The 27,968-nt window shown below is 46.0% G+C and overlaps 1 protein-coding gene and 1 long non-coding RNA gene across 7 annotated transcripts; one reads left to right on the forward strand and one right to left on the reverse strand.

Annotated features, from left to right (window-relative positions):
• Positions 1-128: 128 nt before the first annotated feature.
• On the reverse strand, positions 129-27,968 carry Spindoc (spindlin interactor and repressor of chromatin binding). 6 transcript variants are annotated; one of them, XM_011247332.3, is made up of 7 exons: positions 26,338-27,968; positions 19,176-19,292; positions 18,187-18,516; positions 17,962-18,111; positions 17,688-17,813; positions 17,323-17,520; positions 129-2,115 (listed from the first exon to the last, which is right to left on the reverse strand). In XM_011247332.3, the coding sequence occupies exons 1-7, from the start codon at positions 26,465-26,467 to the stop codon at positions 2,021-2,023; spliced, it is 1,146 nt and encodes a 381-aa protein (XP_011245634.1). In that variant the 5' UTR covers positions 26,468-27,968; the 3' UTR covers positions 129-2,020. The 6 variants fall into 6 exon arrangements, 5 of the variants coding, with proteins under 5 accessions (XP_011245634.1, XP_011245633.1, XP_030106925.1 ...); XM_011247331.3 differs by having other exon boundaries at positions 129-2,153; XR_003952811.1 differs by lacking the exon at positions 19,176-19,292 and having other exon boundaries at positions 129-14,428; positions 14,809-17,520.
• On the forward strand, positions 26,669-27,227 carry 1700105P06Rik (RIKEN cDNA 1700105P06 gene). The gene has a single exon (NR_045703.1). It is a non-coding gene; the product is annotated as an RIKEN cDNA 1700105P06 gene (long non-coding RNA).

The following is a 27,968-nucleotide window of genomic DNA, read 5'->3' on the forward strand; positions in this document are numbered from 1 at the left end:
CTTGAGAGGATGGTCATGAGCTTGAAGCAGCCAGAGAATATCTCAAAAAAAAAAAAAAAGGCCAAATTTGAATCATTGACTATATATGAGAAAAAGGTCACAAAAAACAAGCACCTAGAGACCAACACGGCATTTGACAGACATTTATTGAGTACTTATGTGCCGAGCCCTATGCAGGACACCAGAAATACCAAGTTAATGCAGTCTGGTCCCTGCCCCACAGAGTTCACAGTCTAAGACAAATCAGGTTCATACAACCACAAAGGGGCAAGCGTTTGGATAATCATTTTACAACACAATCTTTTATGAGTTTCCTCAATACTTTGTGAAAAATACAATGTTTTAAAAACAAGTTGACATAAATGTAAAGTCACACAGTTGTAGGGACAGAAACCACCTGCAATTTCAACACAGTGCTTTCAGAGACAGTCTACATCTAAATTATTTTTAGGGAGCATACAAACTGTGCTAACCTACAGAAACAGATACAGACCCAGGTGTCCTGTGGCCCAGACAATGGCTGGGACATTCTGGACATGATGGACCTTGAACCTTTAACTCCTGCATCTACTTCATTTCGGTCTCCTCTTCTCCTGGACAAGGACCTTCTACCTTCTTGGGCTCCTCCTGAGAATACAGATGGCTTAGCAGGGCCAATTCTCAGCCTGGGTCCAGTATGAGATCTCTGGTCTGGGAACAGTAGCTTAAGCAAGCACACAGCATACCCTGACTCTTCCTGATGGAGGCGAGGCTTCATTTTACCTTTCCCCAAGTCTCCATAATATACCAGGAACAGTCAGCAGTGTGGGGTGGCCTCACCTCCTAGGATTTGAGAGTAAGCAATCTGGGACATTCATTTTCACCCCAAGTGCAAAACCCCACAGATTAGGTCTATGCAGCGATAGCTCAGGATGCCTAAAATCTGCAGACCCCAGGCAGACTTGGATTGAGGCTGAGGAACAGGGGTGAAGTGTATAGTGGAGTGCACAGCCCTTTGAGAATGCAGGGATGTACCACCTTCACATCAGAGGAAATGTCAGTGCAGGCTGGCCAAGTTCAGGGCCCACTAACTCTTAGCTCCTTGGGTAGGAGTGTCCCTAGCCCCATAGTAGCTTTGCTTGGACAGAGGCCTACCAGGTGGGTCAGTAGGTCAAGTAAAGAAAATGGGTCTCTCAGGCGACTGACATTAAGTTAAAACAGACCCTGAGGTCCAAGCAACCTCTGTTCTGGGCTCACTGCTGCTCTGCCCTGGCAGGGGTCTCTGGCTCCCACTCAGGACCACTTTTCGGTTTCCTGCCCCTCAATCTGCTCTAAGAATATGCCCCTTTCCCAATGATAGCCCACACAGAACTTTTAATAAAAAAAAAATAATTTATTGTCAACAAAGGCAATATATACAACAGGACAATAGATGCAACAGGACAACAGGTAAAGGGGTTGTAACGGGAGCCCTCGGCAGGGACAAGGCGGTAAGAGGTAATGGAGGCCTCCTGCTGTAGGAGCCAGAAGTGGGGGAGGAAAGGTGTCCCCCGAGGTAGTGGGACTCAGTTCCAACCCCATCATGACCACCTCTGCATAAGGCACTGTGCCAGGGGAGAATGGTGGGGAGCTGAGAGGGAGGAGGAGATATGGGGCCAGAGGGTAGGTCAGCGAAGGATTAGGGAAGGTGTTCTCCACAGGCCCAATGCCTTACCTACCACCCAACAACCTAAGCCGCCTCTGCCTACCTCCGGCTTGGCCAAGAGCAGGCATTTTCCAGTAGCCCGATGTGACAGTGATGCCACCCCTCCTCCCTCCACATTGTCCTGGCACCTGGTTTTAAAAAATCTCCATCAGGTGGCCAAGCTAGGCAGATCTGAGATTTAAGCCAATGGGGGATAACTACCTCCTCCCGCCCACCTTTCCTTCTTCCCGCCCCTCCCTCTCTAGAAAACTGAAAACTTATACTCCACTCCCTGCCTTTGGTTGTCCCTTAACAGTGGCACTGGATTCTGACAGAACTGTGGGCCAGTCTGGCTTGTCACCTGTTCCCACCCCCTTGGTGCCCTGGGGGTGCTTGGACCAGTCCTGTAAGAGGCTGACGGCTGGTGGTTCCTCCATCCGAACACGGATAACCTGGAGATCCAGTGTCCCACGGAGCCCCGGAGGGGAGGCTGGGAAGGGATGGGAGCAGAGAGCACAGTCAGACCTTCCAATGGGCCTTGAAACTGCAAACCATACCAGACTAACAGGGCTTTTCTCTTTTCCACAGCCCAGTGTCTTGTGCTGGGAGAAGTCCAGAGAAAGCACAAGGCTCACCTCAATCAACCAGGAAGGTCTGGCCTATAGCCTTAGGCACAGAGCAAGCACTAAATGCAGCTTCTGCCCTGGGCATTCAGCATATGGGTTCACAGGGCCCATGATGTCACTCTCCAACGTCTAACTTCAAGACTGCACAGAGAAGTGATAGCTTAGGGAAAGCCCAAGGAAGTCTAACCATGGCTTTGGCTGCACAGCACAGGAGCGAGAAGGTAGAGCATATATAGCACACAGTCACCCTGAGTTAGTGCCCAGCTTTGTTCTGCGGCCTTCATCCAGGCTCCACATCCTTTGAGTTGATAGGTCTCACACAGTCAAATATCTTAGCAACATGGTGAAGGTACTGAGAATGTCAAAGCTACAGCTGGGCCAAGGTAGAAACACAAAAACATCCTTGACTTGGGACCATGTAAGTGATATATGGCAAAGCAATCCCAGCACTTGGGAGGTAGAGGCAGGCCATCCAGGAATTCAAGGCCATGGCTCATTGGTTAAGGGTACTTGGCTGCTGTTGGAGGCTGGAGAGATGGCTCAGCAGTTAAGAGCACTGACTGCTCTTCCAAAGGTCCTGAGTTCAAATCCCAGCAATCACATGGTGGCTCTCAACCATCCGTAATGAGATCTGACTCTCTTCTGGAGTGTGAGAAGACAACTACAGTGTACTTACACATAATTAATTAATTAATTAATCTATTTTTTTTAAAAAAAGGTACTTGGCTGCTCTTCCAGAGGACCCCAGATCAATTCCCAGAAGCTACATGACAGCTCACACCCTCCTATAACTCCAGTTCCAGAGCTTCTGACACTAACACAGATATACAAGTAGACAAAACACCAATAAACATAAACAATAGAGACCAGTCTGACCTTAGAAGTTCAACCACTGCAAGGGGAAGGGGGAGTGGGTGGGGAGCCAGGCAGTGCTGGCAGATGCCTTTAATCCCAGTATGAGACTAGAGGCAGATGATATTTTTTTCAAAAAAAATTTTCCCCTATACAATTTAAGACAGATATGATTTTGCTGTTTTTTTTTTTTTTCCTGGAGTTTAAAATCATACATGAGATACAAGATAAGCATGGTGACCCAAACCTTTAATGTCAGCACTTGGGAGGCTGAGGCAGGAGAATCTCTGGGTTTGAGGCCAACCTGTCAATGCTACACAGTGAGTTTTTGTTTGTTTCTTGAGACGGGTTTCTCTGTATAGCCCTAGCTCCTAGCTGTCTCTGACCTCCTGAGTGCTGGGATTAAAGGCGTGCACCACCATGCCCGGCTACACAGTGAGTTTTATGACAGCCAAGTCTATGTAAGAGACCCTGTTTCAAAAACAAAAAGAGGGCTTTTAAGATTGCTCAGCAGGTAAGAGCACTGACTGCTCTTCTGAAGGTCCTGAGTTCAAATTCCGGAAACCACATGGTGGCTCACAACCACCAGTAATGAGACCTCTTCTGGTGTGTCTGAAGACAGCAACAATGTACTTATTATTTATAATGATAAATCTTTGGGCCTGAGCTAGTGGGTTGACCAGAGCAAGCAGAGGTCCTAAATTTAATTCCCAATAATCACATGACGGCTCACAACCATCTGTATAGTTACAGTGTACTCATATATATCTAAAATAAATCAAAAACAAAAAAGAACTGAGAATACAGCAAATACAGTGGTAGAGCACTTGCCTGGAAAATTCTAAGTTCTGGGTTCAGTCCACATATAGAGAGATTCATCAAACCAGGCGTGGACCACATGCATGCTCTTAACCCAAGCCCATGAGAAGGTGGAGAAGGAAAACTGTAACCCAAAGTCAAGGCCTATATGGGCCACTGAGCAAGACCCTGTTTCACAATAAGAAGTAAAGACTGTGGGGCAGTAGCTCAAAGGCACAACACTAAGGTCTGAGTTGGTACCCTGGCTGGGGTAAGCAGACATTTCTTCTCATCTCCCAAATGTTAAGGCAACATTACTTCAGAGTAGTATCAGTTGATAGGAGGGTTGCAGATGGACTGACATGGGGTTTGAGACAGAAAGGGTAACTAGAAAAGGGAAAGTATGACAAGGCCTTGCAAGGTAGTCTTGGCTGCCATGAGACTTGCTATGTAGACCAGACCTGTCTCAAACTCACAGCCATCTGCCTGTCTCTGCCTCTTGAGTTATTAGTTTTGGGTTTTTTGTTTGTTTGTTTGGTTGGTTGGTTGGTTTTGAGACAGGGTTTCTCTGTGTAGCCCTGACTGTCCTCAAATTCAGAAATCTGCCTGCCTCTGCTTCCCAAGTGTTAGGATTAAAGGCGTACACCACCACTGCCTGGCTATTAGTTTTGTTTTGAGACAGGAGTTCACTCAGTAGCCCAAGATGGCCCCCAAACTCACTATCCCCTTGCCTCAGCCTCACTAGTGCTTTTTGGTTTTTTTTTTGTTGTTTTCTGTTTTTCGAGACAGGATTTCTCTGTGTAGCCCTGGCTGTCCTGACACTCACTTTGTAGACCAGGCTGGCCTTGAACTCAGAAATCCGCCTGCCTCTGCCTCCCAAGTGCTGGGATTGAAGGCGTGTGCTACCACGCCCGGCTTCACAATTAGTTGTTGTCATACTCTGCTGACAACTTTTAATCCACCAAAGCAATAGAGGTAATATTTAGCTACTAGTAGAGAGGTTGTTAACGAAGAAGAGAGGGCCAGGCCATGACCCCACAGAGCTATGGACCCAGATGCCATCTCTTAGATACAAATAAACATTGTCTATGCTAAACTTGGAAGTGTTCTGATCACTGGGCTCATCATAGGACTAATAAGCTTACAGTCTAGAGTAGGAATGACAGACAATATGTGCTACCAACTCGATGAATCAAGAATAAGTAAGAGGCCGGGCGGTGGTGGCACACGCCTTTAATCCCAGCACTCGGGAGGCAGAGGCAGCCAATTTCTGAGTTTGAGGCCAGCCTGGTCTACAGAGTGAGTTCCAGGACAGCCAGGGCTACACAGAGAAACCCTGTCTCGAAAAACAACAACAAAAAGAATAAGTAAGAGGAGCTGAAGAGATGGCTCAGAGGTTAAGAGCACTGACTGCTCTTCCAGAGGTCCTGAGTTCAATTCCCAGCAACCACATGGTGGCTCACAACCATCTGTAATGGGATTAGATGCCCTCTTGTTGTGTGTCTGAAAACAGCTACGGTGTACTCACATAAACTAAATAAATCTTAAAAAAAAAAAATAAGTAAGAAAGGGACATGGGAAATGCCAGGTGTGATGGTATACATCAGTAATCCCAGCACTTGGGAAGAAGAGGGAATGAGGATCTACAAAGGTTTGTATAACCTGTTCCAGACTACAACAGAAGGTGGAAATGGAAAGAGAGAATACAGATGTCTAAATACTGGCTTTAACCTTATGGCAGTCAACGGAAGTTGGCAAAGAAGAAACTTCAGTGTAGAATGTTGTGGATAGTCAGTCCAGTGGACTCCAGAGACAGTAAAAGGTAGCTGACAGAGTAAAGATTCCAGTTTGGGAATAAGTGGTAACAGTAGCCAGAGGGATGAAGGAGTCAAGAAGGAAGAAATAACAGCTTTGTTCAGGCTGATAAGACAATCTGGAAGAGGTGATTGCCAAAGACAGGAGAAAATCAATTGCTTTTGCAAGGGGAACAGAGCTAACCCCTGCTAGGGGTTCCAGCCTTCTACTGTAGATACACTTGAACCCAGATACTAAAGCAGAGAGGGACTTGTATAACAACTTCTTCTGAGACTGAAACATCCTAAAGCTCCTTAAGTAGGACGGTAAACAACTCAAACTAGCTTCAGGAAGTCCCCCAAACTGACTAAATTCACTAAGCCCCTCCCTACAAGAGTAAATAACTAAGGGTAGCTCTCAGAAAAGTAAAGCTGAGTTTCAAAGACCCTCAAGAGTACTGCCTGACCACACCAACTGCCTGGAAGCAGTTTAGCCTAACTGAGGAACCTGGAAAGGACACTGTCCAACATGTGGAGCTGTCTATAGGCTGTGGTGTGCTTTGTGAGTGACATGTCACCCATGACTTTAGTAATGCAGCTGTCTTTGAATAATTTCTGTTCCTGTAAGTAACCCCTCACCCACATTCCTGTAAGTAACCACAATAAAACTCACTGATTTACCACACTGGACTTTGGTGGCATGCATACTTTTGGTCTGTTGTCCGTTCCTTATCTTGGGGGAGGGAGGAATAGATTTGTGTGAATTGCATCTCCTGAAGAAGTTTTGCCACACAACAGGGCTATGCATCAGCTTGCAACTGGGTGTCTGGTAGAAGCATGACAAGTTACAGCCTGTTGGGTGAGAGACCCTAAGAAACCTTACAGGCCTGTGGTGGTTTGAATATGCTTGGCCCATGGGAAGTGGCACTAGTAGGAGGTATGGCCTTGTTGGAGGACATGTGACAATGTGTAAGCAGGCTTGGATATCTTATGGTCAAGCTCCACCGAGCATGGAAGAGACCCTCCTCCTGGCTTCCTGCATCATTCTGGTCAAGGTGTAGAACTTTCCTCCCTGTATATACTATGTCTAAAACCAGGGCAAAGAATAATTGTTTAGCTTTTTGAGGAACTGCTAAACTGCTTTTCCATAGTGGCTATTTCACCTTATAGTCTAGTCAGAAATACATCTGTTCTTAAGAAAAAAAAATAATAACTCCCCACCATGACTGCCGGGATGCTGCCATGCTTGTCTTGATGATACCGGAGTAAACCTCTGAACCTGTAGGCCAGCACTATTAGATGTTGTCCTTCATTAAGAGTCGTCTTGGTCATGGTGTCTCTTTACAGCACTAAGTCCTAAACGAAGACAATGCCCAAGGCCTAGCTTCGACCTCATAGCACTTTACTTTTGCAGTGTTGGGAGATAAAATCTTTACTGGACACAGCAGTTTATGCTTATAATCTTAGCCTCAAAGGCCAAGGCTGGAGAACTGAGAGATCAAGGTTAGCTGGACTACAAAATGACTCTGTAAGAGCACTGGCTACCCTTGCAATGGACTCAGGTTCAATTTCCAGCATCTACATGGTGGCTCACAACCATTTGTAATTCTACAGGTGATTCAAAATGCTCTTCTGGAGTCAGCAGGTCCTAGGCACACATAATGTACAAACTTACATGCAGACAAACAACCATACACACTGGGATTTTATACACACATTAAACAAGTGTCCCACAGTAGTAACTTCCTTGTCTAATTTTTATTTTACTTTTTAAAACTTTTGGTTCTTTGTGAGTGTCACGTGATGCACCCCAGTCCCACTCATCTCCTCGAACCCGAGTATCTGCCCCTCTGCCCTTGAAACCTCCTTCCTAACACACACACACACAGACACACACACACACACGGCATACAAAACATCTTATCATGAAAGCTGTAGTGTCAGTGTGCCCTGCAGTACACCTGTGTCCACACACCTTCATTTGCAGATGTTCAGGGTTGATTTTTTTTTTAAGATTTATTTATTTATTATATGTAAGTATACTGTAGCTATCTTCAGACACACCAGAAGAGGGCATCTGGTCTCATTATAGATGGTTGTGAGCCACCATGTGGTTTTTGGGATTTGAACTCAGGACCTCTGGAAGAGCAGTGTTCTTAACTGCTGAGCCGTCTCTCCAGCCCCAGGGTTCTAATCACTGTGGTTCTGTAGAAGAGCAATGGGTGAATAGAGGTAGCATGGCATGGTGTGTGAGACTGTAGGTAAGAGGAAACTTTCAGAGTTGGTGTTCTTTTTTGTTTGTTTGTTTGTTTCTGAAACAGGGTTTCTATGTATAGCCCGGGCTGTCCTGGAACTCACTCTGTAGACCAGGCTGGCCTCGAACTCAGAAATTCACCTGCCTCTGCCTCCCAAGTGCTGGGATTAAAGGCGTGTGCCACCACGCCCGGCTTTTTTTTTTTTTTTTTTTTTTGGTTTTTGAAGACAGGATTTCTCTGTGCAACTCTGCTTGTTCTGGAACTCTCTCTGTAGACCAGGTGGGCCTCCAACTCACAAAGATCCACCTTCCTCTGCCTCCCAAGTGCTGGGATTAAAGTTGTACACCACCACATCCAACTTGGTGTTCTAATGAGAACCAGGCATCAAACTGACTTCTGGTTTGTACAGCAAGTATTTTACCCTCAAGCCAAGTCTCCAGCCCTGGCCCTTCTTTTGAGGTATGGTCTAGCTGGCATCAGGTATCTGAGCTCATAGGCAGAGGCTAGGACGACAGGCGCACACCATTACAATGCCTGGTTCAGTTTTTCTTTCTGTAAAACAAAACCATAAGGGTTCCTGTGCACTACTTTCATGATCAAGACATTACCATAGCCGGGCGGTGGTGGTGGCAGCGCACGCCTTTGATCCCAGCGCTGAGGAGGCAGAGGCAGGCGGATTTCTGAGTTCAAGGCCAGCCTGATCTACAGAGTGAGTTCCACGACAGGCAGGGACATACAGAGAAACCCTGTCTGGAAAAACCAAAAACGAAAAAACAAAAACAAAAAAAGAAACAGACACTACCATAAGCTCAGAACCTAGTTAAGGGTCCAGAAGCTGGGGACTCCAGAGGGGACAAAGGAATCGATGGATGGAATAAAAGGGCAAGAGAGCAAAGCCTGATGTGACAGAGACTAGAACCCTAAAGCCAGAGAAAGCAAGCTGGGAGCCACTTAAGTGCTGAGCTGAGTTTAATCCTCTGACCTCCCTCGTATGCCATAGCACATGCCCTCCCATAAGCTTGAGAAATAAGGAGAGAGATGGGAGAACTGATTACTAGTCTTTGGGACAAACTGGTCCATTTTACTCTTGGGCCCTAGAAGAGGTCTCTTCCTGAGTGGTCTGCTCCACCTCTCACTTCCCAGCCACCAATCCTCCTGCAGAGGCTGGACTAAGCCCATTTCTTTTGGTTCTCACTAAGGACAAACCTACACAGGGATCTTGGAAATGTTACACCACTCAAATGACAAATAAGAACAGAAAGCACTTCCGAGCGCAAGAGCTGTCTTTATGTCAGGTACTGTTGGTTACAGACATTTGATCACATTGTGAATCCTGAGATTGGGTTATTTATTGAAAAAACTTGTTTCTAGTTGTGCTCATCCCTAGCACACACCTTTATTTAATCCAAGAGCTTTGTTTGTTGTAAACAGGATTAAATAAAGTCAACCATAAGCCAAAAGGCAAGGCAAGCAACCTGTTGAGAGGGAATGAACATAGGGGGAAAATAAAAGAGTAAGAGGAAGTCAGGAGGATAGACAGAGAGAGGCACAGGAAGTAGAAGGGAGGGACATTCAAGTGTGTGTGTGTGTTGGCGGGGGTGGGGGTGGGGGTGGGTGGGTGTTGAGACAACAGAGAACTTTCCTTTTGGGATGCTGGCTATAAAGGAAGGTCAGCTGGGTGCTTTCTCTGCCTCTCTGATTCAGCAGGCTCTCACCCCAGTATCTGGTTCCCAAGTCTGAATTGGTAAAAATCGAATGATTTGAGATTTTGTTATAAACAACATTTGGCAATCCAACACTAACTGAGAAATTACACCAGTTGCAGACAAACTAAGAAGCCATCAGATTTTCGAAGTCTGGATATTTCAAAGTTAAGGATAGGAAAAAAACATAATATAAGGCACTAGGATCCTGTATAGTGTTACTTTAAACAGCTTGAAAACAGAAGTCAAAATGAAAAACTAAATGACTTAACTGAAATTGGCTCAATTATCATCTTAGCATTTCATATTTTATCCTTAATAGCCATAGTGGCTTTCTGTACCCTCCCAAAGAAAAAACTATATACATACAGGAAAAAAAATATGAAAAGTAGATTGATAAGATACAAGTCTTAGACTTATTTATAGCAGAGACCAAGGCTAAACATACAAACAAATGGCATGAAGTTAAAGGTTTGGTAGTCATAGGAACAGATGTAACAATAACTTCACCACACGTTGGTACCCAGATTGGCCTCTTCAGGAGGTAAATATCCAGCTTCTAGGGACTGGAAGTTCATCTCAGGTGAAGCACAGCGCAGGATGGGTCAAGTACCCAGGGCAGAAGAACAAACAGGAAACTTAAAGCCATATACGGCGAAGAATTGCTATGAATTTATGGGGACGTGATTTGTTGCAGCAATGAAAACCACTGATTAAAATTCCTCCAATTTTAGAAACAAACCATAAAATAAAGAATGCTTCTGGGAAAAATATTTAAAGGTATTATCAAGAATAGTCACAGATTGTCCAAATTGTTGATAAGCAAAACACAACAGCTACAGATAGAGACTGGAGAGTAGAAAAAACCTGAAACAAACTGGGTTGTATATTTTAAAGACATGTTGACCCCAGAATAGAACCAAGAATATATATTAAATTGGGAAGAGGTTTTTGTCTCTGTTTCCACAGGAGAAAAAAAACTGTGGAGATCATCAAAACTGATAATGATTAAACTGACAATGACTAGGTTCAATCAGGAGAGATCTCCTGAACGAGGAGAGGTCATACTTCAATAGGCAGCTTGGTCACTGAGTCCAGACTAACTTACAAAGACTAACAAATGCCTTTCATTTGATCAGGAATTAACAATAAAAAACATTTTTGAATGATTTTCCAAAGGCATATTTGCTTTACTGGTGTGATATAAAAAGTATATAAAACATGTGTTTTAATTTCATGTTCGAACGTTAAGACTGTAGATACATTATCTTGGACATTAACTCTTGAGTTTTCTTTTTAAATAAAAAGGATCTTTTTATTGTTTGGTATTAAAAACACAGTAAAGGGCTTTAAAATGTTTTAGGTAAATTCAAAGGGTTTCACTATAGTTCACATTTGTTTTTTTTTTTTTTTTTTTTTGTTTTTTTCGAGACAGGGTTTCTCTGTGTAGCCCTGGCTGTCCTCAATTAAAGGTGTGCACCACCATGCCCGGCCACATTTGTTTTCTAAATCTCTAAGTGATTTGGAGCTAGGATAAAATATTTCAGTGAGGCTGTGGTAGCCCATGCCTACAAAGCCAGCAGAGCGGTGGATCTCAAGAAATTAGTTATTTTCTACATTCTAAGAGTTATAGTGAGGAGGATGACAGCACACGCCTTTAATCCTGCCACCCAGGGACAAAGCTCAGCTTCAGCTCCTAATTGGTAATTTGCACAGTAGAGAAATCATATACCATATTTATACATTATTATAAAAACCCCTCTATAGGGTTACCAGAAAGGCAGCTAATTTCCAATGGGGGCAGGAACTAAAGAGCGCTTCTGTGACTGTTGCTAAGCTCATCTCCCCGCAGGCAACCCTGACCAATATTGAAGCTGATGCTACCCTAATTATGGATATCATATTTATCAGTGATTTAGCAACCAGGGCTCTTCATAAAGGAAAAAAAAAAAAGTCCACCAATATTTGCCCATTGGCAAATGCTTTCCATATATGGAGAATAAATATATAACCCCCACTCCTACACTGTTCACTGCTCCTCCAAAACAGGTTATCTGCCAAACTGTGGGGACCTAAAGAATGGTCACAATCATCACCAACCACCGATGGAACGAAGACCAATGGCAAGAGACAGCTTATAGACGAGGGGATGGACCGGCCAACACGGAGAAAGGAGCCACAAAATCAGTGCAGCGTTACTGGCTGTGAGACAAACAACTAGGAAAGCAAGAGGAAAATATCTACTCGATTCATGGTGTGTGTGCGATGCTCTAGCTATATGGTCATCAAAATGGAAAACCACTAACTGGAAGATAAATGGCAAAGACATCTGGTCATGGGAGGCATGACCAGAACTGGCAAAAGCCTAGCAAAACTTAGCAAAGACATCAAATTTTATTTAGCTCATGTAGGCAAGACCAATAAAACCTCTGAAAACAATGAAATAGTGAACAAATTCAGAATAAGTCAGTAAGAACAATAGATTAAGCATTCGAAAAACTTGAAAACCCTTAACACTAAAAAATGGAGAACCAAATTACACCAGAGACTACTGCAAGGAACCCACAGCCAGGCAGTGACTCATCATCTTTTCTTCTTTTTTAAGATTTATTTAGTTATTTTATGCATGTAAGTACACTGTTCCTGTCTTCAGACACACCAGAAGAAGGCATCAGATCCCATTATGGATGGGTGTGAGCCACCATGTGGTTGCTGGGAATTGAACTCAGGACTTCTAGAAGATCAGTCAGTGCTCTTAACCACTGAGCCATCTCTCAAGCCCAGTGACTCAAATCTTTAATTGCAGCACTCAGGAGGCACACACCTTTAATCCCAACACTTGGAAGGCAGGCACATAAGGATCACAATGATTTAAATTAAAAATCCACTTGTAAAAGGCAGCTTGAGAGCTGGGCGTGGTGGTGCACACCTTTAATCCCAGCACTCAGGAGGCAGAGGCAGGTGGATTTCTGAGTTCCAGGCCAGCCTGGTCTACAGAGTGAGCTCCAGGACAGCCAGGGTTACATAGAGAAACCCTGTCTCGAAAACAAAACAAAAAACTTAAAGCTGGCTGTGGATTTGAAGCACGGCTCTCTCCTTTAAACCCAGGAATGCTTGTTAAAGGAAAATCTAAAATCTCTGTCCCATATCAGAAGAACCACCTGATACGAGACAGAGGAAAACAAAAAAATAAAGGCCACTAATCTCATAACCTTTGTTTGACTTTTAACTTTTCTGGCCAGGCAGTGGTGGCACACACCTTTAATCCCAGCACTTGGGAGGCAGAGGCAGGCGGATTTCTGAGTTCCAGGCCAGCCTGGTCTACAGAGTGAGTTCCAGGATAGCCAGGGCTACACAGAGAAACCCTGTCTCGGAAAACAAAAAAGCAAGCTTTTCTGAAGGTATAAATATTATCTCAAAACCTGTAAGATTATTATGTAGTAGTTATACAGAACACTAATTCTGGAAATAAGTTTTGTAGCCTCCCTCAGCCTTGAAGCAGGCTGATCCAGACTTTGACCTTGCTGCCACTAAGGAGGAGATTACCTAGGGTCTACGCCTTCTGACCTGGATGGCTCTATTTGCTCTTCTCCAAGACTCTGCTTCCTGCAGAAAGGTCCGTGAGATGTTCCAGAGACACACCCTGTAGATCGCCTATGGGCTGGCTCCAGGCACCAAGAATGGGCTGGTGGGGGATGGGCCTACCCTCTTTATAAATACAGATTCAGTAAACTTCGAAGGCTTTGAACAGAAAGGTTTGTCTTGGCCTCATTCTTTTCTCACTGTCTGATCTCTTTCAGCCCCAGCCTGCCTTTCAGGGGAACCCAGTTCAAGTGGTTGCAGGCCGCTACAAATTTGATCTAGCTTCCTTTGTGTGCTTGCAGGTTGGAGTCTGAAACAGGTTAACTAGAAACAAAGTTTGTGTACTTAATAGATTGTGATGCGCAAGACATTCAAACTACTGAGTTCATAGGACACTGACATGAAGTTTTACATAATTTTTTAATACAAAATACTTAATCTTAAGACTCCCAAAAATAGCTGGGCGTGGTGGCGCACGCCTTTAATCCCAGCACTCGGGAGGCAGAGGCAGGCCGATTTCTGAGTTCCAGGCCAGCCTGGTCTACAGAGTGAGTTCCAGGACAGCCAGAGCTATACAGAGAAACTCTGTTTCGAAAAAACCAAAAAAAAAAAAAAAATAAAATAAAATAAAAAAGACTCCCAAATATAATCAAACTGAACTTTGTGAAATGCCTGGCAGAACTAGCTTCAGTACTATAAATAGTGTTACTGTGATAAAGTTAAATTCTTTCCTTTTTATTAGACAAAAAAGGGGGAAATGTTTCAGAATTATGCTCTGAACCCTGAGACTATTTACAGAAAACAAAACAAAACAAAACAAAACAACTGTCTAATTGTGGTGTGGCTTAGCCTTAGCACAAACCTATAATCCAAAAGCTTTCTGTTTATTGTAAACAAGATTAAATAAAGTTAACCATAGGTCAAGAGGTGAAGCAAGCAACCAAGTGATGTGACAGGGAGCGAAGCTAGGAAACTACCACAGAATAAGAAGTCAGGAGGATGGACCCAGGCACACAGGAAGGAGAAGGGAGGGACACTCACTTGGGGGAGGGGTTGCAACAGTGTGGAGATGGAGAGCTTTCCTTTTGGGATGTATATTCTCTCTCTCTCTCTCTCTCTCTCTCTGATCTCATCTAGCAGGCTTTCACTCCCAAGTCTGAATTGGTAAAATCAAACAATTTGTTAAAAACAACATACTGGGGACTGGAGAGATGGCTCACTGGTTAAGAGCACTGACTGTTCTTCCAGAGGTCCTGAGTTCAATTCCCAGCAACCACATGGTGGCTCACAACCATCTGCAATGGGATCCGATGCCCTCTCTTCTGGTGTGTCTGAAGAGAGTAACAGTGTATTCCCATATATAAAATAAATAAATCTTAAAACAAACAAAGAAACAGAAAACCCACCCACCATACTATTCTAGGTGCTGAGGACATAAAAGTGAGCCAAACCAAAGAACCTTCTGAGGCTCACGTTTGCAGGTGCAGCACCGCACTTCCTCTCACTGCCTTCCTGCTCAGTTCAGCTTGGAGATACCTTGCCTGTGGCTGTGGTGACCAGCTTCCCGAGTTAGCACTTGAAAAGTGGACACAGGAGGAACAAGAATTCAATGCCAGCCTTGGTTACATAGTTTAAAGCCAGCCTGGGCTATAGAAGACCCTGTTTCAAAAAAAAAAGCAAAAGCCAGGTATCACACAGTGGCTTACAATTGTACTGTAAGCACTTGGGGAGCTGAGCAAAGAAAATCACGAATCATGTGTTCTAAGCAAACTGGGTCAACAGAGTAATAAAAAGCCTTTACCACCCCTCTCCCCTGGAAGGACTTGTGGACACATCAGTTTACTTTCTCTACTGCTTTGTAAATTCCTTTATCCACATGTTGCAAACAAGGTTCTTGGAAAGTTCCAGAAAGTTTTCCCAGGCAGCTTCATATGCATATCCATTAGTTCAGCAAAGCTGACGCCAGTGAGCTTGTCTTGTTTCTGTGTCTATGATTTTTACTCATCTTTTCTTTGGGGTAGAACTTTACTTCTATGAAAGCTGAATACCCTGGAGCTGTCAAACCTCTGGGTCCCCAAACAAGAAACCAGCAGAGGCTTTGCTCTGACAAGGTTCCATATACCATGACAGTACCAGGACACACTGCTACCTCCTCAGTCCCATTCTCTCCCTCTGCCACCACCTGTGATGCCCTGACCCAGTTTGCTTCAACTCACCATCCCAGATAGGTAGTTTGGGCACAGGATACCCCAAGACTCATGATGAAGGAGTCCTTCATCTGTGAAGGCGGAAGGCCCCAGGTTGATCAAGGAGGCCCAGAAGCATGCAAGTCCAAGGAGGATATGGCTGCCCAGGAAGTAACACTGGAATGTAACTGACTGAAGGAAGTACATGAGTGAGGCCTGTCTTAAGAGTGAAGACCATTTAGGTAAACAGAGGCACATAGTGCACTCCTCTACAGACTTCTGATGAAGAAAAAGGATATGACCAAACGAGTAAAAGTGGGCACTACGGACAAGGGAAATCACATGCTTGCTTGCCTCCATACTGAAAGCTTACCTCTTCTTTGCAAGCCCCATGCCAGGTCTATGGTTGCCTATTAGCTGGTTTACTTATCCCAGCACCAAAAGCATATTAATGAAGCATTTCTAACTTTATGGGACAAGGGTCTAAGCACTCCCCGGCAACAACCAATCCTTCATTCACAAGTTGCTTATCCTGAGATGCTGTAATCTGAATTCAACATTACAAGGGGAGGATCCAGCCTTAGCCTCCCCGAGGGCACTGCAGTCTTCATTTCCCCATAATGGTACAGGACTGTAAGTTAGCAGAAACACCCTGGAGCTGTGGACATGCCTCAGTGTTTAAAAGTACACAGGAGTTTGATTGTCAGTATGCACACTGGGAATAAAGGCATGCACCACTACCACCCGGTTATAAATCTTTTAAAAAGCTTATAAAATAAAACTAAATTAAAGAGCTGGACAGGAGCCGGGCGTGGTGGCACACACCTTTAATCCCAGCACTTGGGAGGCAGAGGCAGGCGAGTTTCTGAGTTGTTCTGGAACTACAGAGTGAGTTCCAGGACAGCCAAGGTGATACAGAGAAACCCTGTCTCAAAAAAACAAAAACAAAAACAAACAGAGCTGGACAGGGTAGCGAATGCCTTTAATCCTAGCACCTAGGCAGAGGCAGGGAGGTCTCAAGTGGACTGAAGCCAGCTCTGTCTACATCATGAGTTTCAGGACAGTTAAAGCTACATAGTGAGATCCTGTCTCAAAACACCAAAAAAAATTAAAAACAATAAAAATGTGTTTGTTTGGTTTAGTTTAATTGGGGAGGGGAAATATGTGAGCCATGGACACGTGGAGGTCAGAGGGTACTTTCAGTAGCCTGCTTCTCTCCTTCTCATTTTGGGGACTGAAGCCAAGTCGTCAGTTTGGCAGCACATATCTTCACCTGATGAGCCGATATCTCCCCGCTCCCCATGTACAGCTTACGGAAGGAGCTTTTTTGGGTTCTGATTTGTAAAGATTGGTTCTCACTCTGTAACCTAGGCTACTTCCAACCTGTGGCAAACCTGTCTCAGACTTTCAAGTGTTAGAAACCACGTTATGCTTTGTTTATAAGGTATTTAATAAGGATCAAATGAATTATATTCAAGAGTTTCTCAGTCAGTAGGCTAGGTTATAACCACAAACAGCAGCTGTCAATGGAAGTTCACTTGTATTATTGAGAATCCTTTTGATGTTCATCACTTGCCCATGGTCCCCACACCTGTTTAATCTTGGGCCCCTCTGTCACCAGAGTGACGGAAGCTCTTCCAGAGCTCCAGCCTCATGGTCTGAGCTGAGCACCAAGCGTTGGAAGGCCTAGCAAAACTTAATGACCACTGCCAGAGATGCCCCACTTAGAGGCCAGCTTCCTCAGCATTCAAACCCCTGTCCTTGGCCTTCTCTTGAAGGCCTAAACACCCAGCACCTCTATCTGGGCTCTGGCTGTGATCCAGGGACTCAGCTTTCCTCACCGGCCCCTCCTAGCAGGGCTCACCTGAAGAGGGGTTTTGTGGCTGGGGCAGGCCCTCTGCTGCTCTGCTGTCCTTAGAAGAGTCCTTACAGTCAGTGGTCCTGAGCTGAGTGTGGGAGAAGAGCTGGAGGACGAAGCCAGGAGGGAAGCTGCCATCAGTGAAGTGTCGGACTTCAGCTGGTGCTGCGAATGTCTCTGTGGGTGACTCAGGAGACGGGGGGTCTGGAAGAAGGCCACACAGAAGTGTGTATGAGTAGAAGAGGACAGATCCCAAAGGCTCAAGCCCTAAGCTTCAGCCGAGCTCATGCAGAAGTTCTCTGGTGTCCACTTCCTCATGGACTTCATGCTCCAGTGTTACAGCCAGGCTCAGCAGCCCTAAGTCCCCTCACCTGGGTCAGGGTCCAAGATTTTGGTCATATGCCTGCTTCTCTTCTTTCTAGCAGGTTCATTCTCAGGGGACTCTTTCCATCTCTGACCACGGGGCTTTTTATTCCCTTGCTCTATGACAGGGGTAACTGCAAAAGAAAACAACTTTAGTACTTTCAGGCCACTCACTCTTTACCCGAGGTTTACTCTTTAACCTCAGGTTCCTGATAACACCTGCCCACCCCAGCCCCTTAGCACAGGATGTCCCACTAAACCAAAGCTTCCCTGTTGACTGACCGGGCAGCTCAAGGGGGCGGAGTCCTCTGGGCCGGAGCCTCTTAGGAAGGGATGGGTTGTCCTCGGAATCCAAGAGGACCACTATCTCTGCTGGCATCCTGACAGGATCCGGGTTGGAGATGGGGTCTGGCTGGCCATCCTGGCCTGACTCTGAGGGGGCAAAAGCCCACTGAGCTCGAGGGCCCCCACAGGCCCCACTTCTCCCTCAGCCCTCACCCTTACTACCTAGGCTGGGCAGGGATGGCTGGTCAGCTTGGATGTCTTGCAGAAGGGCAACCCCTTCACTCCAGGCTTCTAAGATGTTGCTCTTCTCAGAGGGGCTCAGGTCCAGGGTGTGAGGATGCTGCTCCAGGATGTGTGCGCGAGCAGTGTCTGCTGATGGGGACCGGATCTCAGCCCCACACACCATGCACAGCGCCCGTCCACTGCCTCCTGGGCTGTTCCCCACCAGGAACTCCTGCTCCCATGACACTTGCTGCTTGAGCTCCTCACAGCCTTCAACACCTGCTTCCAGCAGGTTAGGCCGAGGTGGCGGCGTCTTTTCCTGTTGGGTTACTGCAGAAAGGGGAATGTGCTGTGAAGATGCCAGGGCTGATGATGCTGTGTGGGATGGGTGATTCTTGTGCAATGTTCCATCCCCCCATCAGATCCTAGCCAACCAGCATGAGGCACACAGGGTGCCTGATACTGCACGTATCCCTTTACTTCTCATCTAGTCATGGTCCCACCCCCAGCTTCTAGAGCTGAAAGGCATCATATGCCTGCCTTTGATCATCTGGCAGGTATCATTCCTGTGAGGCTTCTTCTAGGTTTCCTCACCTAAGAGTCAACTCTGCCCACATCCGATTTGTAGGCCACAGTGTACATACTTCAGTCTCAAGTAGTCTAGCCTTAAATTTACTATGTAGTGAAGGTCAATTTTAAATTCCTAATCCTCTTGCTTCCACCATGCCTGGTATTTGAAGTGATAGGAATCAAACCCAGGGCTTCATGTTTGCTACACTCTACCAACTGAGACATAACCTTAACCACCCCCTTTAAAGTATTAACTAGTGGATGTATAATGTAGGGAGGAGGGTGGGGTGGGTGGGTGGATGGAGCCATGACACATGTGCCAAGGAGTGCAGTGGAAGGCAGAGGACAGTGCTGTAGGATGAAGTTCCATCCATCCACCCTCACATGGACTCAAGAGGCTTGAGGTCACGCGTGGTTACCTAGGATGGCCTTGAAATCAGAACCATGGGGGTGACTTTTACACACCCTCTCCCTTTCAGTTTCCAGTCTGAGATGCAGCCTTGGCTCCCTCTGGACCACCAGCTTGTGTGCTGAACCTAAGAAAATACTTTTCAGAAAATTTTATCTCAATGCTATGGTATCTTTTAATAAGTACTGCTGTCCTTTTAACAGCGGCTCACAAACATCCATTCTTCCAATAAAGCAAGGTTTCACTTGCTTTTTTTTTTTTAACTAATTTTTGTTCCATGTGCATTAGTGTTCTGCCTGCATGTACATGCTCTTGCATGAAGGCGTCAAATCCTCAGGAGCTGGAATTACAGACAGTTGTCAGTGGCCATGTGCTCTTAACTACTGAACCATCTTTCCAACCCGCCAACTTGCAGATTCTTAAAATTTAAATATATGCCACCATCAGCCGTGATAGGATCCTTTGCTTCTGTCAGACGCTCACACACCAACCCTTGGTTGGCTATATTTCTCCCTTTTCCCTCCTGAGACAGGGCTTCCCTGATAGCCTTTGCTGTCCCTACAACTCTTCCCCTTCCCTCTTCCTCCCAAATTCCTCACCCCCACCCCCATGCCTGGTGCTTCTCTTGACATTCTTATCTTTTAAGCTTCTACTACAGCTCATTAAACTCTGAGCACTTCCCGGCTAAGTTCTAAAGGCTTCCACAACCCTCCCATCAAACCTCTACAGATCCACTACAGCAATATCCAATTCTCCTGGTACCAACTTCTGCCCAAGTTTGGTTCTGATGCTGTGATAAACATAACCAAAAGCAACTAGGGGAGTATGTTGACTAGTTTTTGTCAACTTGACACAGCCATAATTAATAGGAGTCTCAACTGAGAAAATGCTTCCATATGATCAGACTACCCAAACCTATTGAACATTTTCTTATTTAGTGATGTGGAAAGGCCCAGGTCATTATGGGTGGAGCCATTCCTGGGTTGCTGGTCCTGGTTCTATAAGAAAGCAGATTAAACAAACATAAGAGCAAGTCAGTAAGCAGCACTCAGGACATCTACAGCAGCTCCTACTTCCAGGTTCCTGCCCTCGCTTCTTTTGAAAAGTAAATGGAACTGTGAATAAAATAAATTCTTTCTTCCCCGTATTAATAAACAAACAAACAAACAAACAAACAAACTGCTGAATTAGATCAACCTGTATACTTACTTTAAAGGTGTTTTAACATCAGAATGGAAGTCAGGGAATGTGCTGCATTGGGGAAGAGGTTTTGTCTGTGTTCCCACAAGTGAAAGACTATGGATTTTATCAAAATTGATAAAGATATGATCTGAATAAAGTCAGCTCTCACATGAAAGACAGGACTCAGGAAAGAGAGTTGCAGAAAGACAGCAACACAGACAACATAGGAAGCTGACTTGCCCTGCATGAGACCAGTTCAACAAACTCGCTGAAAAAAGACAGATCCTCAGTTCATTAGCAGACTGGGAAACTCTGCTGTGCAATGAAGAACAGCTATCAGGGCTACAGTTAGGAAGGAACGTCACATCAGCAGAGCTTCACAAGGACGTTCAGACTGGTAAGTCTGTGTGACCGATAACTATTTCTGTTGTGAAAGTTAAACTGTGTGTAATTTTTACCTTGACCAGAAAGGGGGAGTTACAGAGAAATTTTATTCCAGCAACTTGGATTTGGCTGGAAAGACACACCTTTAATCCCTCAGACTAGAATACAGACACACCCTTAATATGCACCTTTAATCCCTCAGACTAGAATACAGACACACCCTTAATATGCACCTTTAATCCCTCAGACTAGAATGCAGACACACCCTTAATATGCACCTTTAATCCCAAACAGTGTAAGTTAATTTGAAGGAAACTGCCATTTTTGAAAGTGACCTCTAGTTGAGGGGCACAAAAAGTGACAAATCAGAGAAAGATGTGATAAAAGAGTCAGAGATAGGATATGCTCAACAAATAGAAAGGAAAGGATGTAAAAGAACAGCGCGCCCGGGCACACACACACTCACACACACACACACACACAGAGACAGAGAGAGACAGAGAGAGAGAGAGAGAATGAGAAAAGTTTTACCAAGACAAGTTACAGAATGAAAGGAGCCAGAAGCCAGAAGATTAGAACAGATTGCCAGAGTTAGTTTGAGGCTAAGCAGAGCAATCCAGAAGCTGAGAGAAGCCTTTTGAATTGGTCAGCTTGGGGGAATTCAGGCAGGAAGAGCTGAGTTGAACCAGCCAACCAGAGTTGAGAAAGAGCTACAAAGGGTGAGTTTATTCACCAGTAAGCCTCCAAGATGACAGTTACACCGAGAGGACAGTTACATCTGGTGAGTCAGCATCAGAGGCTGAGACAGTCTAGGCCTAGATTAGATTGTATGGAGCCAGAAGCTTCCAGGCCTAAGCCTATGGATAAACAGAACAGAGAAAGAAATGCTCTGGGCTCAGTCCAAGCTGTCTATTTGCACAACCTGGGTGCAGCTCGCATCTCATCCCTTCATCTAAGAAAGTAAGTTACTTTTCTATTTCCCTAAGTTGCTTTTGGTCATGGTCATCACAGCAACAGTAACCATAACTAAGAAAAGAAAGGGTTACTTAAACCGTTAATTCATCATCTAGGGACACCAAGGCAAAGGTGAAGCAGAAACCAGAGAAAGAAAAGGGGCTTACTAGTTTTCTCCCAAGTTCCTTTAGCTACCTTTCTATACACAGCTCTGGCCCAATAAGCAATCAAGAAAATGCTCTATGGTAGACCCACAGGGTAATCTGACTGAGGCAACTCTTTGAATGAGGTTCCATCTTCCCAGATGGCAACCAAGATTAACCACAATGTAAATATCCCCCCCCCCCCCCCCCCGACAGGGTTTTCTCTATATAGCCCTGGCTGTCCTGGAACTTACTTTGTAGACCAGGCTGGCCTCGAACTCAGAAATCTACCTGCCTCTGCCTCCGGGGTGCTGGGATTAAAGGCGTGCACCACCACGTCCGGCTAATATAGTATATATTCTTTTGGGAGTGAAAATACTAAATTTGGGCTGGAGAGATGGCTCAGTGGTTAAGAGCACTGACTGCTCTTCCAGAGGTCCTGAGTTCAATTCCCAGCAACCACATGGTAACTCACAACCATCTGAAATGGGATTTGATGCCCTCTTCTGGTGTGTCTGAAGATAGCTACAGTATACTCATATACATAAAATAAATCTTTAGAAAAGAAGAAAGAAAATACTAAAGTCGATCAATGTGATGGTTTGTATATGCTTGGCCCAGAAAGTGGCACTAATAGGAGGTGTGGCCTGGTTGGAGTAGGTGTGTCACTGTGGCAGTGGGCTTTAAGAGCCTCATCCTAGCTGCCTGGAAGCGAGTCTTCTCCTAGTAGCCTTCAGATGAAGATGTAGAACTCTCAGCTCTGCCTGCAGCTTGCCTGCCTGGCCGCTGCAATGTTTCCACCTTGATGATAATGGACTGAACCTCTGAACCTGCAAGCTAGTCACTATTAAATGTCTACGAATTGTCCTGGTCATGGTTTCTGTTCACAGAAGTAAAATCCTAACTAAGACAATCATCTTATTGTTACCAAAGAACTGGCATGCAGAAAATGGCTGTCCTGCCAAAGGTCAGCCTGTCTCTTACAAGGAAAAGCCTTCCTTTTCTAGGGTGCTCCTGAAGGATGTGCAATGATGGCCATGTCCCTGTGGCTTGTGTTACCAGATCTCTGAGATGAGAAAAGTTCCCTCGGAGCAGAACTGCTCAATGCAGAGGCAGTCTGGTCCTCTTCTGTCTGTGCCTGTGAATCCGAGTACTATAACTCCTCCTCTACCAACTGGGACCTAGGAAAAGGGCACTTCTGGAATAGTCTAGGTTCTATAAGACTGGACCCCTAGTTTCAATTGATCTTTTTCTCTTAATTCTCCTAAACCAGGGTTCATGAAGGTCAACCAGCCCAGCCAGCACTTCTTCCTCACAGTACTTTTAATCTTGACTTCTGCTACTCAAAAGCATTCAGGAAACTACATGCCTTTGGTTCTCTTTCTGTTCCTCCTCTTGTCACCTACCTGGGTCTTTCCCCTTCCCTTCGGAAAATCACACTGACGACTATTTCCTCAACTCCCCACAGAAGCTGACCATCTCATCCCCCTCTGTGCCATATTTCCTCCACAGCACAGTATAGGCCCTCAACAGATGTCTGTTTGTGTCTAAATCTCAAGCACTAACAGCACTAGACATCAATGACAAGGGACTGACCTCAGCTCTTTGATCCCTTTGGCCTCCTCCTTTGGGTAATTCTCACCTGCTGCCTTCTGACAACTCCCATACTTTCCTTCAGCAGTAGTGGGACTGACTGAAGGGCCATAGACTTGTACTTGGTAGCTAGCTGAGTATTCACCAATGAACTCTATTTCTAGCTATCTTTTTTACTCTGAGACAAGATCTACTATCCAGGCTGGCTGAGAATTTGTGATCCTCCTGCATCAGACTCCTGAGTAACTCAAATTACAAGCCTGATAAGCATATCAGGCCTGGCAACTCATATTTATACCCAGGCAAGACACCCAAGAGAATTCTAGATGTCGATATCCAACTACCTACCTAATCATGATCCTAGAGCCTATAAGAGACGTTGAATTTAACAATATTCAAAGCCTATTCCCAATCTACACCGCAGCAGTCTCAGTAAACTGGGAGATAATCCTTCCACTTTCAAGTAACAAGACTGGTAGTTTGAGTGACAATGGCCTCCAAAAGACTCATACTCATGAATGCTTGGTCCATGGATAGTGGAACTGTTTGAGAATTAGAAGGTGTGGTTTGTAAGAGGTGGTGGATCTCTAGGCTTTGAGCTTTTAAATGCCGAATGCCATTCCCAGTTAGTACATATGCTCTTTCTCTCTGCCTCCCCCAGTTACCGCCTGTTCTCTCTCTGCCTTGTGCTTGTGGAACAGGTTAAGCTCTCAGCTATTGCCCCAGAACTATGCCTGCCTGCTGTCATGCTTTTAGTTATGATGGTCATGGACTCTAACCCTAAACACTCAACTTTAAAAAAACCCAAAACTATAGTTTTGGTGTTTTGAGACTGGGTTTTCCTATGTAACCCTGGCTGTCCCTGGGCCTCAAATGTTAAGATTTAAAGGTGTATGCCAGGAAGTCCCATAAACACCTTTTGTTTATACTTTGCATTGGTCATGGTGTTTGTCACAATAGAAAAGTAACTAAGACAAAAACAAAACAAAACAAAACAAAAAAACCAACACCTTATTTTTTCTTTTAGAAAACATTATCTCATCCGGGGGTGGTGGCACACGCCTTTAGTCCTAGCACTTGGGAGGCAGAGGCAGGCAGATTTCTGAGTTCGAGGCCAGCCTGGTCTACAGAGTGAGTTCCAGGACAGCCAGGACTATACAGAGAAACCCTGTCTCTGTACCAAACCAAACCAAACCAAACCAAACCAAAACTATCTCACTATAGCTCTGGTTGGCCTGCAACTATATAGACTAGGATGACCTGAAACTCCCAAGTCTGCCTGCCTCTGCCTCCTGAGTGACAGAATTAAAGATGTGCACCACTGTGCTGAGCCCAAAGAATAATACTTTGAACTCATCCACTTTCTCATACTCTAGATGTTCTTAGAACCTTGAGCTAAGCCAAGAGGCTTCTAAAATCTTTCCACTTGGTCTTCTAAGCTCTCTTTCATTCTTACTAGAGATACTTTTCCTAACAAGAGAAACAAATTCTAACTAGCCTCTCATTTCTCTTTATCCCCATTCTGTAGTCTCTAAACGAACTGATTACTGGGCAGGGAGAAGACTGGGCTAGTAAGAGCTCTTACTGCCAACCCTGATGAACCAAATTCAATGCCACAGTGCTGTGAGAACTGACTCCCAAGAGTTGCCCAGATCTCTTCATACTTGACGCAACTGACAAACAGACACAGGCACAGACACACACAACAAAGAGAACTCACTGCCACCTAACATACTATTCGATATTTACCTGCTGGCTACCACTGGATGCACACTTAAGAGCAGGGTTTCACTTACCCTGGTCCCTACTGTTTACCATTCTCAGCTCTGCCTGAAGCTATATGCTTGGCATATAGCTGCCCACTAAAGCTGAAGAATGAACCTCTGTAGATGTCTACTTCCCTCTCACAGTGATGAAGCCATCTTGGTTAAGCACTCTATAAACCAGCACAAGTAAAAAATAACCTGTGTGATGCACCAAACAGTGAGAGGAATGTGCCCCACCCCCCAATTTCCTAACCTTCCCTCCCATCTCCAAAAATGAGTTAAAGAAACACAATGACCAATTTGGTTCTCAATCTATTCTGGGTACTGTCATGCTTAAGGGAAACAGGTATTCCACCCTAAGGAAATATTTGCATTTTTCATGACTAATTATCTTCCACAAAGGTAGCTCTTTGTTTTCTCCTTTGGACCAGAGAGGCTGGGGAAGGAGGACGGGAAGGGAGAGCAATGTATTCCCAGATTGTCCCTCAAACACCTCCTTTGGTGACTAATCTCCATGTAGATGACATGGCTTGTTACCCACCCCCAAGCAAGTCCCGCTTTTCTCAAACGGGGTGCTACTAGCAATTCCATTCAAATGCCGGGTTTTAGACTTGACACCTGTGGCTCCTGAAACAGAAGGCCTAGAGGATTGAGGACGGGTGGAGGCTTCTACTTACTGGGTTATTTCCCCTCTCTGGAGGTCGCCAGCCGCGCCAGCCTTCACCTCCGTTATCACTACGGGGGACTAGCCTGGGGCCTAGAGGCCTGGTCGCCCCTCGGCCTAAGAAACAGACCGGAACCGGGAGACAACAGCCGGGCACAAACCACTGTACTGGGAATCCGGCCTCTACTCTGGGCCCGAGGGGGCGCAGGGAACCGGAAGACCTGAACCGCTCCTTCGGTGTGGATGGAAGTCTCTAGACCCTGAGCGGGGGAGGGGCGGCGGAGGAAGGGGGGCTCCGAGAGGCCTGGGATTCCAAACCCGGTGGGGGAGGAGCGAGGGCGCCGTAGCCGCGGACCGGACAGGGAAGGGCCCTCTGGGGCTGCAGATGCCGGCCCAGGGAAGCGCCTGGGGACCGGGAACCGGGGACCGGGACCTGGAGATCTAGTCCCGGACCACCAAGCGGAAGTGAGGTGTCCCCCCCCTCACCTCGGAGCATCGGCTCGGGCCGCGGGATCACGGCCACCACCACGGCCTCGTCGTCATCATCCCCTTCCTCACACTTGAGCGTCACCTCGAAGCAATCCAGAGCCGCGGCGCCCTTGGCTTTCAGGGCCATGGCGAGGCGAAGAAGGGCGACCGGATAGCCGAGGACGTTCGCACAGACCTCGGCGCACCGCCTGTGGCGGCCGCCTCCTGCCCCGGACCACCCCGGGCCCGCGGCTCGCCTAGCTCACCCGCCGCTCGCCCGGCCGCCCCGCCAGCCACGGGCTTCAACGCGTCACGACCCCGGGCGGGGAGGGTTCGATCCGGGGCCCCCAACCCCGCCGCTCCCTTTTATGGAGGCTCATTGTCAGCGTCCGTCCGGCAGTCCCGCCTCCAGACCAGGCTGGCCAATCACGTGAGGACACGCCCCCTAGCCCCGCCCCAGCCACAGGTCTGGGCCAGAACCCTGTGCAGCGCGTTTGTCTCTGGCCGGTTTGCTCGGCGGCGAAGCCTGGAGTTTTCCTGGGAGCGGCGCCGGCAGCCTTGGAGACCCGGTAGGGCATCCCCACCAATGGCTGGAGGAAAGGGCTGCTCGGCATCTTACTTCTTGGCTTTCCCCTGACTAGCTGCCTGCCTGGGAGGCAACACAGACGAGAAAAGACCGGTGGGGATGTGTGAAGGATACATAGGCTCAGAAGTGTGGAGACATCTCTTCTAATTTCTTTGGGCCTCGTTCCTTTCTACTAGCACATACGCTTTAGGGAAAGAAAAATCACTTTGGATCCTCCTAAACAAAGATTCTAGAAGATGAAGAGGACAAGAGTGGCGTGTGGGCGTGTGTAAACCGCTTCCGATGGATATAATTTACGTTAAAAACAAAACAAAACAAAAAACGTGAGTCCAGAGAGTGTGGCCTTTTCCCAGGACACAGCAAATCCCCTGAGAGCCTCCAAGACCGGGATCCGGTTGCTATGGCGCTGCTGCCTGGCATTCGTGCCTGAGTGAAGACTGTCACAATGGGCACTTACACTTCTGCATAACATCCCCTCCCCACACACATACACACACCAGACACGCTAGATTTCAGCTGAGAAACGGCAAAAATGTCTGGCACTCAAAATTCTGATTTTAAGTGCTACCAACAGTAATTATCAGCCCAGAAACAGTAATTGTGGATGATGTAGGAGGCTAGGGGACAGAAGAGAAACAGTTCACTTACCGTATATTGTGTGTGTGTGTGTGTGTGTGTGTGTGTGTGTGTGTGTGTGTGTTTGTGTGTGCGCGCGCGCCCTGGGCATACCCACCCCCCCCCCATCCACTGCATAACCAGCTTTTATTTTGTTGAGATAAGGACTCACTTTCATGTCAGTCTGACCTGGAATCTGTGTAACCCTGCTTGCCCCAAACCTTTTCCTCCTCCCTCCATTCCCCTGGCACAAGGATTAAAGGTCTGAGCTGACACCACATACAGCAGCCACAATAGAAAGAACTGAGGAAATTTCTATTACTTTGAAATGTACCCAGTACTAAAAAGATACTCCAAATCAAGCAATTTCCTAGGCCTGGATAGTTCTTACCTAAAGGCTGTTCTTTGCTTTTTGCCCAATGCCTCTGGGTAGGTAGTCTGTTCTGTT

This window comes from Mus musculus, chromosome 19 (genome assembly GCF_000001635.26).
Source record: "Mus musculus strain C57BL/6J chromosome 19, GRCm38.p6 C57BL/6J".
In the NCBI taxonomy this organism is placed as follows: Eukaryota; Metazoa; Chordata; class Mammalia; order Rodentia; family Muridae; genus Mus; species Mus musculus.

Bases quoted from the DNA above. Each gene is read 5' to 3' on its own strand.
- Spindoc (XM_011247331.3), bottom strand. From the start codon at position 26,467: ATGGCCCTGAAAGCCAAGGGCGCCGCGGCTCTGGATTGCTTCGAGGTG. The intron at 18,112-18,186 runs GTAGTAAGGGTG...TTGCCCCCTCAG, and splicing joins GCCATCCCTGCCCAGCCTAG to AGTCAGGCCAGGATGGCCAG. The intron at 17,814-17,961 runs GTCAGTCAACAG...TTTCTTTTGCAG, and splicing joins CCGCCCCCTTGAGCTGCCCG to TTACCCCTGTCATAGAGCAA.